The 10,153-nt window shown below is 37.3% G+C and overlaps 2 protein-coding genes across 2 annotated transcripts; both read right to left on the bottom strand.

Moving 5' to 3' along the window:
• Positions 1 to 397: 397 nt before the first annotated feature.
• On the bottom strand, positions 398 to 3,548 carry LOC136229435 (coproporphyrinogen-III oxidase 1, chloroplastic-like). Its single transcript, XM_066018213.1, has 8 exons — positions 2,776 to 3,548; positions 2,609 to 2,684; positions 2,120 to 2,214; positions 1,927 to 2,010; positions 1,355 to 1,442; positions 1,112 to 1,236; positions 916 to 1,014; positions 398 to 676 (listed from the first exon to the last, which is right to left on the bottom strand). Exons 1-8 carry the CDS (start codon positions 3,313 to 3,315, stop codon positions 608 to 610), a joined length of 1,176 nt encoding a protein of 391 aa, XP_065874285.1. The 5' UTR covers positions 3,316 to 3,548; the 3' UTR covers positions 398 to 607.
• A 2,873-nt stretch (positions 3,549 to 6,421) lies between these two features.
• On the bottom strand, positions 6,422 to 9,598 carry LOC136229494 (BES1/BZR1 homolog protein 2). The gene is made up of 2 exons (XM_066018330.1): positions 9,178 to 9,598; positions 6,422 to 7,713 (listed from the first exon to the last, which is right to left on the bottom strand). The coding sequence occupies exons 1-2, from the start codon at positions 9,400 to 9,402 to the stop codon at positions 6,991 to 6,993; spliced, it is 948 nt and encodes a 315-aa protein (XP_065874402.1). The 5' UTR covers positions 9,403 to 9,598; the 3' UTR covers positions 6,422 to 6,990.
• Positions 9,599 to 10,153: the final 555 nt, after the last annotated feature.

Below are 10,153 nucleotides of genomic sequence, written 5' to 3'. Positions count from 1 at the left end.
GCAAGCAAACAATGTGAAATAATCAGAAATGCAATTAAACAATCCCTACCTGCTTAACATGCGTAGGTGCAGAAAGCTGGCTTTCAACTCCTTTGCCTGATGAAGGAAAGAGGAAAATGAAACCATACATAATATAGTAAACAAATATGCATGTGGAAAAGCTTTAAACAAAACTACATAAAAGTTTCAGCCCTCATTTGCTGCTTAATGTAACTCCTCTCCCAATCTGCACCATACATATCACTCAAAACTGGACAGGCTCTGACAACATACTGAGGCAGCGCTTTAGAAAAAGTCCAAAATGCTGATAGATATCAAAGATGACTATGATCAGTATTAGTTCAGTGATTAAGGAATAAAACCACCTATATGCAACAAAAGTAAAAGGGAAACCATGTCGAGAGGATACAACCAAATCTTCTATTACCTCATGCATTTAGTAGATTACATGTGACTATAAGCCTTAGTTCTTACTGCAGCTACAAAAATACTTGCTAAACGAGATAACTAAAATAAATAGAAAAAAAAAAAAAACAATACAAGAAAACTGATAATACAAAATTTGAGAGACAAAAGGGTCTAAAATGATGAAGGATTTCCAACACTATCAGAGCCATTCTCTTGGATTGATGCAAGCATCTAGTAATTTCCACTCCTCACTTCCCTCTTCAGGTTTCTGTAAACAAAGGAAAAACCTTCCAGTCTTAGCTTATTTGACATAGCAGAATAATAAAAAAAAGGGCAGCCCGGTGCATTACGCGTCCCCGCTTAAGCGAGGGTCCGGGAAGGGGTCCCACCACAAGGGTGTACCTGGGGCAAGCCTTCCCTTGCCAATTTTTTGGCAAGAGGCCGCTTCTAAGACTCGAACCCATGACCTCTCAGTCACACGACAACAAAATGTTTGTGTAAACTTACATGGTCATATTCCCATCTTGCGGTTAGTGGTAGAGAAACAAGAATACTTTCAATTCGACCTCCTGTCTTTAGCCCAAATGTCGTACCTCGATCATAAACCTTTGAATGGAAAAGTCACGCAGAATGGCATTCAAAGAATGATATTAAGAAGTTTTAAAGTTCTAAGAAAGTGATTAATTTAGATGACTTGTAATACCAAGTTAAACTCTACATAGCGTCCTCGTCGCAACTGTTGCCATGCTTTATGGCGTTCTGTGAAAGGCATATCTTTCCTTTTTTCTATTATGGGAATGTATGCAGGCACTACAGAGTTCGCACATTCTGCAATTTAACAAAAAACTTACATATTAAAGCATGTTTGTCTCCTAAGAAATGTATAGTTATGTCGTGGTGATTCTGATAAGCCATCGAGGATGTATCTCAATCATCTAACAATTACCAGTGGCAAAGGAAAGAAGCATCTCTTGATCATAGTCATTTAGATCATCAAAAAAAATTCCCCCCAATCCTCGCCTCTCGTCTCGATGCTGCATACATTATTAACCATTACACAAAACACATTCGGATAAAACCATACTAAGAAAAATTCTCCAACTCATCTTAGTTTACAAATTAGACAATTAGGTAACTGGGAAATTACTTTAGTAGGTAAAAGATATTTCTATAAAATTTTGGCAGCAAAGAAGGAAAACTACAATGCTAGGAATTATAGTAAATTATACTCTTGGAAACTACGAAGTAGTCCTATTACGAGCAATCGTTAAGGGCTGGTTCTAAAGGACTCAGATGACCCGAGCTCTGCACGCAAAATTGACAGCAAACATATCCCCTGGATCAAATTCACTTGTAGACCCACCATACATAAATCATTTTCATTCACACACAACCAGAAACAGTGCACACAGGAACAACAGATATCATACCGAAGTAAGAAAATCTTAAATAATAGTAATGTCAAAGCATCTAAAGTATTACATAATAGTATGATCAAAGGTCTAACAAGCTGCATACCTTAATATAGAAATAGTCGTCACACCACTTTTTGAACCGGGGATAAAATGTAGGATCAAATTTGTCACATGTTTTTTTCTGGGTCTATAGCATAAGACAAATATCGATATCAATTAATATAGGCTTAGGCTGGCAACAAAACCAAATTTCAAATAGATAAAAACATAAACAGTTATCTAATTTGAGAGTTTACTGAATGGAAATGTTTCACATCTTCCTCAAAGATGTAAGCCGGAGTCAAATCAGTCCCACCACCAAACCACCATTGTCTAGGTGCTCCAGGAACATCTGCATATCATGACATAATCGAATCTTGCAACATCAATACGTTTTTTTGTTCTTTTAATTTTATGGGATGAGGGATAAGGGCGAAATTTGATTACTAACACATTTACAAAAAACTTGTTAAATTGCTAATAACTAAATCACAACTTTTTTTTTATCAAAGTGTCTAAAATGTGTTACTGTTACTGGTATAATTACAAGGCCAAATGTATTTTCCCGAAAAACATCATTAAGGTCAAATTTGGCCCCCCTAATTTTAATTAAGGAACAATGGAAATGTATGCCCTAAATCTTAATATTGGGAAGTAACGGCAGAGGAACCATAAAAATGTTGATGTTTAATCCTGCTGATGAAGATGATTTCTGAATGTTACAACTTACAAGAAGAGTATAATACCTTTGGGAGCATCTGTCTCGAAATAACGATAATTAAAATGCAGTGTTGGTGCGAACGGGTTCTTGGGATGCAGCACCTATGGAAATTAAATTAAATTAAATAAATAAACAAATAATAAGAAAAAGATAAAGAAAGAAAAAACCACTTAGTTGAAATGGAGAAGTTACAGAGCTGATCCCGGCAGCGAAAAAGGGAATAGGTCCAGGCTTCTGATCAGAAGAAGCACCCTTGGCAGCTCTATAAGCTTCAGGGGGCATAATTCCGTAAACGACAGAGACATTGACCCCAGCCTTCTCCCAAACGGCGCCGTCTTGCAAAACTCTGCTGATGCCACCCCCACCTCCCGGTCTAGACCAGACGTCCTCCTTGAATTTGCCGACTCCATCAGCAGCCTCAATAGCCTCACAAACACTATCCTGTGCTTCCCTTATCATCTTCTCGAACCGGCCTCGGACATTACCATTTATAGATTCAGATTCCCGGAGAAATGTATCCGGTCGCTCCGTCTCCGGAGTTTCCTTTTCAATAGAAACGGCACTAGGGATCATGAGAGTGGATTGATTAGGGAGTTTGAGAGATGAAGGAAAACGCAATTGGAGTTGCTTGCGGCAAAAATTTGTAACAGGAAAACAATGAGAAGGAGATCGAAGAGGGAAGGGAGAGGTGAAAGAAGATGATGAGGCTGAGAGAGTGGCTTTGAAAGGCATTTTTTTCTGAAATCAATTCAATAATTTGAATTGAAACAAGGTAATGAATTAGATTAGGATGGGAGCTTTCCCACTGATGATTGATTGAAAATGGAGGACACAGGTGGAAGTCGCCGATCTGAGCAGTGTCAGTGTGTCACCGGAGGCACTGCTAGTAGAGTAGATAAGGCCATAAGGGCCGGAATGGGATTACTAGAGATAGAAGTGAGAAATCGGATAGGATTGGGGTGCAAACGGTGACGTTTGGTCCCACAACTAAACACAGATTATTTGCAACGGTACTGGCACACTGTTTTTTTCTCGAATTTTTTATTTTCTTTTTATCTTTGGCATTCAATTTATAATACTCTACTTAGTGCATTTTTACCTACTTGCTAATTGAATTCCAATGAAATTATTTATTATTATGTGATATTTTTTTCCAAGAGGAAAGAGACTATTGATAATAATAAAATATTGAATATATTAATTATTTATTTCAATATATTAAACAGTTAAATTTTTCGATATGTTATCCAAACATTTCCAAGATATATAGAGAATATATGAGAATTCACATTGCTCTAGATGTGAGGAAACCATTGATGTGAAGAACGAATCTCATGAAATCGGTTGGTGGATTTCAAGTATGGAAGAATGAAAAAAAAAATATTTTGTTTGTGATTTGTTAGATTCTACTGAATTCTCAAGTGCAAAAATCGAGGGATGGAAAGGTATAGTGTGACTCTATGGAGCAAATATGTTGGTTACAGCTGGCCGAAAACGATCGACCAAATGTGTAAAGTGGTTGATGGCTAGTCTAGTTTCCGACAATAGCGAAGGCGATGGACCAGGTAGGGCAAAACGATTGACTGCAACTGAGGTATGACCAAATAAGGAAAATGGATATGTTAGTGGAAGTAACTCCTATGTTGGTGGGAGGATGTTATGGTAGTTGGAAAATTCGTAATATGGAAGAAGGAAAGAATCAAAATGATGGTGTGGATGTAGTAGATCCAAAATGCAGACGTAGGAAAGCTAGGTTATAGAGGAAGATTTGGTTACTTTAAATATTCAAATGAATTTAGGCTCAAATGAGTCATATCCAAGTTTTGTTGACAGACCCGCCCAACATTATAAGTTGTTTGACCTGGAACTATCGTGGGCTGGACAACTCATGGGAAGTTAAAGTTCTTTTGGATCTTGTCCAACATCATAAACCCGATATCATATTCCTTTTTGAGATTCCTATTTGTCACAATCGTTTAGAAGCTCAGAGAAGGTAAAAGTTTGTAAGATGTATGAGTGTAGACTGTGTGGGGAGAAATGATGGCTTAGGTTTAATCTAGTGTTTCCAGGACATGGTTAAAGTTTTCAATTTGAGTAGGAATTTCATATATCTTGAAATTAATTTGGGCATTGATGTGTCACGGTGCTTCATTGGTTTTTACAGGATGCTAGAAAAAGCTTGGAGATCAATTTCTTGGGACTTGTTGTGAAATCTCTCTGGTGTTTCTGTTCTTCCCTGGTGTTGCATAGGAGATTTTCATGATCTCTTGTTGGCATCTCAGAAGTGCAAGAGAATCCCCCATCCAACTTGGCTTCTTCATGGTTTCTAACAAGCTTTGGGGTTATGGGGCTATCTATTCACATGTGAGTGTGGTTGGGGAACTGTAGACTGTGTGGAAGAGAGACTAGATCGAGCTTTATCGAACAAATGTTGGCTTGATTTCTTTTCAAATTCTTCGGCAAAGGTCCTTAATTTTTCTTCATTTGACCATTATGTTTACTTCTAACTTTGAAATACCTTAACCATATGGTTTAGGTTAAAAAGTTATGTTTCAAGAATGTGTTGTTGAAAAGAACTACATATGTCGGAGTCTAGTTGAATCAGTTTGGAAAAGGACTCGTTTGATTGATATTCAATCTAAATTCTTCAGTGTGGCATTGCTATTTCTAAATGGGAAGATGATTATTTAGCTTATCTTAATAATTATCTCAATGATGTTAAAGAGGGGATGGATTGTCTTTGATCCTGTCACGACTCAATAGGATTGGAGGAGTTACCATAAAAAGCAGTCTGCGTGTTTTGAGATTCTAGGTTCTATGGAGGTCTATTGGAAACGGAGAGCAAAAGCTTATTCGCTCAAAGAGGGTGATTCTAACTCTAAATTTTTCATTCTTATGCATCTGGAGGGAAAACTCGCATTGAGAAGATCAGAGATAGTGATTGGGGTGGCACAACTAGAATGGTCAACTAGGTGATGTTATAGTTGATTATGTCAATGGTGTTTTTAGTTCTATTAATACTTTTTTGTGAAAGTAATTAACCAGGTTTGTTATAAAAGAATGAAATGCTTTATTGCTTGAGCCTGTTACATCAGAGGAAATTAAATCGGTTGTTTTTAGTATACATCCTGACAAGGCTCCAGGTCCAGATAGTATGAACTCAAACTTTCCTTCGAAGTTTCTAGAATTTGGTTGGAGTTTACGTAATCATGATTTGTCAAGATTTCTTTGAAACGGGTTACTTGCTAATGGGTTTGAACAACACCAATATTTTCCTTATCATGAAGAAGGACAATCCATAATGTATGTCTAACTTTCACCTTATATCCTTTGTAATGTTCTTTACAAAGTTGTTGCAAAAGTCATGACAGAGATTGAACTCGTTGCACCATGGGATTATCTTATAACGCAAAACGATGATTACTGATAATATTTTGATTGCTTTTGAGTTGACTCATTTTCTAAATGGAAATATGTAGAGGATGGATGGAATTGCAGCTCTTAAAGTTGACATGATAAATGCATATGATCTCCTACAGTGGAGTTATGTGCGGGATACGATGCGAAAGGTTAGTTTCTGTGACGGATGCAAAAGGTTGGTTTCTATGACGGATGGATCAACCTGTTTAACCTATGTACTTCCTCTGTTTAGTACAGTGTTGTGACAAATCAGCATGAGCTTGGTCCTATTACACCGCAGAAGGAGCGGGATGTTAGACGGCATGGTTGTCGGATAGCTCGCAGTGCTCATATTATCAATCATTTGTTCTTCGCAAATCATTCACAAGTGCAATCTTAACCAACTCAGTATAAAGAAGCCAAAAATCAACAACTAATCTGTCCCTGCTCATGAAATAATCATTATGTTTAATTATATAACTCAAGATTACAAACTATCAAAAATTAACAATCAGTTTTAACAAGTTTTTGAGTTTGAGCTTTCAAAAGTCTACGTGGTATATGAAACAACTCAAATTCCCAATACAGAAGTACACATCACTACACTTAGTTGAAGCATGAGAGATTGTCCTAATAAAATCAAAATTAGGAATACTACAATCAATGAAGAATAGAGGGGAAAAAACACTCTAAACATAGATATAGCAGGAACACTACCTCCCACATCGATGGCTCCCATCGATCCTTTCCCCTTATCAATATGTGGGGAGGATAGTCCTCCTCCAATGAAGCCTGCCAGAATTTCTGGAGCCGTTATAACGTTTAAATCCCAAATTCCTGCAGTGCACCAAGAAAAGAAACTGTACATCTAAAAGGAAAGATATGTCATGCTCAATATGAATATAAGCTTTCCCGGAAGGATCGCAGCAGTTCGATCGAACGTAGATAAATAGAGAATATGAGTATTCCCTTTATGTTACATTCCCTTGTTTCAGTCATTGACTTGGTTTAACAATGACCCTTTGCATTCCCAAGTGTGAGCTCGAGATCATCCACTCCCATTTCATGAATTCTCTCACCCTCCCACGGCTTTACTCTGCCATTCTCGAATTCGAACTCTGATACTCTTGCCCTCTCTGCTGCTATCCCCCAGCCTAATCCATTCCCATTAAGATCATTGTGAAATGCAGCCTGCTGAACTGGTTTGACAAGATTAAATGTCGGTGAAGGAGGAGCCACTTGCGGTGCAACTGTCTGAAAATTGACCCATCGGCCTGAGTCCACAGTGGAGGCATCAGACTCATCACATTCTGGTATTGTGGCTGGGGCAATATGATGTCGCCGCATAGGGCTTGAAGGGGCAGACACAGCGAAAAGAGGATGGCCAAAGGCGTTTAGAGAACCATTTGGAAATGAGTCCCAGTCTGATTTCCGCTTTGAACCTCTGGAATTAGGGGACGAAAGTGGAGGGGTTACAGGAGCACTATTGGATATTCTCAGTGGAGGGAGGTTTGCTGGGATCGAAGCAATGTTCTGAAGAAACGGAAGGAGATATGTTGAGGGGTTCCCATCGAAACGAGTGGGGCTAGGGAACGAGGAGGATGTTGGACTGGCATGGTAAGAAGGAACAGGACTGGGATAATTTGAGGATTGTGGACTAGGTTGAATAGATGAACATGAACTGATGTTTGTTGGAGTGCCTGTAATATCTGTTGGTGGTGGCCTGTAGCCCTGTAAAGAGAAGATTACAAGAGTAAATCACTAGTCACTATCAATGACAATTTGCTTGACAACAAAGATGTTATATATAATTGAAGAACATATTCCTCAAAGATCATGTGTCTGGCCTATTTGATGCAGGGGTGGCAATTTCTGACACAGACAACCCAACTGACCCTATTATCGTTTTTCTTGCATTAATATCATATATAATCATTTGGAACATACATATAACATAACACAATTTTAACATACGATAACCTGAATTGACATCCCTAATTTGATGTTGATCACATTACAGAGAAGAATATAATACTGCCCAAGGATTTAAACATTATTCTTTGGTTGTTTACTGTGATTCAAAAGGGAATTCATAGAATCTCACAGAATTAAAGAGAGGAATTAACTAATAATAACTCAGAAAGCAGTTCTATATATAGAAAACTACTCATAAATCAAAATCAGGCGATAGAAACAGCCAGATATACTTCCTGTGATGTTGAATTCACCTATCTCAAGATTTCTCGCCAAACACACAAATGCCGCAGATCAAGTATGAATTCAAGTCAATTTAACCTAGAAAGTAGATCTAGATCTCAAATCCGGACAAAATGAAAAATCAAATTATAACCAAAAGAACAAAGAACTAAGATCGAAAGAAACCTAGCAAATTGAAGCACTTCGAACTAAAATCTGCAAGCATGCGGGTAGATCTAAGAAACAAATCAAAATGGAGAGAAAAGAAAAACAAAGATGTTATATATAATTGAAGAACATATTCCTCAAAGATCATGTGTCTGGCCTATTTGATGCAGGGGTGGCAATTTCTGACACAGACAACCCAACTGACCCTATTATCGTTTTTCTTGCATTAATATCATATATAATCATTTGGAACATACATATAACATAACACAATTTTAACATACGATAACCTGAATTGACATCCCTAATTTGATGTTGATCACATTACAGAGAAGAATATAATACTGCCCAAGGATTTAAACATTATTCTTTGGTTGTTTACTGTGATTCAAAAGGGAATTCATAGAATCTCACAGAATTAAAGAGAGGAATTAACTAATAATAACTCAGAAAGCAGTTCTATATATAGAAAACTACTCATAAATCAAAATCAGGCGATAGAAACAGCCAGATATACTTCCTGTGATGTTGAATTCACCTATCTCAAGATTTCTCGCCAAACACACAAATGCCGCAGATCAAGTATGAATTCAAGTCAATTTAACCTAGAAAGTAGATCTAGATCTCAAATCCGGACAAAATGAAAAATCAAATTATAACCAAAAGAACAAAGAACTAAGATCGAAAGAAACCTAGCAAATTGAAGCACTTCGAACTAAAATCTGCAAGCATGCGGGTAGATCTAAGAAACAAATCAAAATGGAGAGAAAAGAAAAACAACTGATTCAAATCCTGATTAAAAACAAAAGAATCTGTAAATGGAAAACAAACCTTGCGATAAGTGGTGCCATCTTCTTCAACGATCCAGCCAGCCTCAGAGCAAAGAGCTTTCAGAACCTCATTATTATCGCAATGTTTAGGAAGCTTAAAGTTCCCTTGAGCTCTGAGGCCAGAGTATATCTTAGCAGCAATAGCTCTTCTCCTTCTTTCTCTTCTCTTATTGTTCTCCCTTTCCTTCCACGTCGGCAGCCGCCCAGAGGATCCACCGGCAGTCATTTCCCGGCAATCCTCTTCTGCCAGTAAACCACACACTTCCGTTGTTTGGTTCAGATTCTAAACTCCTATCTCTTTGTCAAGGATTGTGAATCTGCTTTCTTCGTTGAATTTTAGTAGAAGAAAAAGCTGTGTCCTTTAAGATTCTTCAGCTCTTCTTCTCTCTCTTACTTTCCCTTTTCACACTCGCATGAAATTGCCAAAAGTTGATTTTTTTTTTTTGGTAGGAAGGGAAGAAAAAAAACAAACAAACAAAAACCTAACCCGGGATCAGTCTAGGAAGACTGACCCCAATCCTATCCTCAAGAAGAGAAGGTAACAGAAAAGAAGGAGGAACGGAAAGGGTAGAAACACCTAACATCCCCCCATGCCCAGCAGCTGCCAAAAGTTGATTATAGTAAGAAACTTCAATTATTTTCATAAAAGAAAGAAAATAAAAATTAATTATAAAAATATTAAGGGATAAGATTCAATTACATCCTCAGAACATTTTCTTATTATCAATTTGTTGGTGATAGTTTAGGATTGCAACTACCTAAGGATTTTCCCTCCCCGCTTTTTTACCACGATAGAGACAAAGAATCCCGAAAAAATTATCCATAAAACCGGGATATGAGAATAAAGATGAGGAATATCTCCCTGCATTGATTGAATGCTCGACTTTACGAGAACCTCTGAAATTATTAATAAAATTATATATATATATATATTTTTAATATTATAATATTATTTTTTATATTAAACGAAGCTAATT

This window comes from Euphorbia lathyris, chromosome 5, assembly GCF_963576675.1.
Source record: "Euphorbia lathyris chromosome 5, ddEupLath1.1, whole genome shotgun sequence".
NCBI classification, from domain to species: Eukaryota; Viridiplantae; Streptophyta; class Magnoliopsida; order Malpighiales; family Euphorbiaceae; genus Euphorbia; species Euphorbia lathyris.
The sequence above is the reverse complement of the archived record's forward strand: the minus strand, read 5'-3'. Positions and strand labels throughout refer to the sequence as shown.

Bases quoted from the DNA above. Each gene is read 5' to 3' on its own strand.
- LOC136229435 (XM_066018213.1), bottom strand. From the start codon at position 3,315: ATGCCTTTCAAAGCCACTCTCTCAGCCTCATCATCTTCTTTCACCTCT. The intron at 2,215-2,608 runs GTATTATACTCT...CATGATATGCAG, and splicing joins CGAGACAGATGCTCCCAAAG to ATGTTCCTGGAGCACCTAGA. The intron at 1,443-1,926 runs GTATGCAGCTTG...TAATGTATGCAG, and splicing joins ACGACTATTTCTATATTAAG to CATCGAGACGAGAGGCGAGG.
- LOC136229494 (XM_066018330.1), bottom strand. From the start codon at position 9,402: ATGACTGCCGGTGGATCCTCTGGGCGGCTGCCGACGTGGAAGGAAAGG. The intron at 7,714-9,177 runs GTTTGTTTTCCA...TTCTCTTTACAG, and splicing joins ATGGCACCACTTATCGCAAG to GGCTACAGGCCACCACCAAC.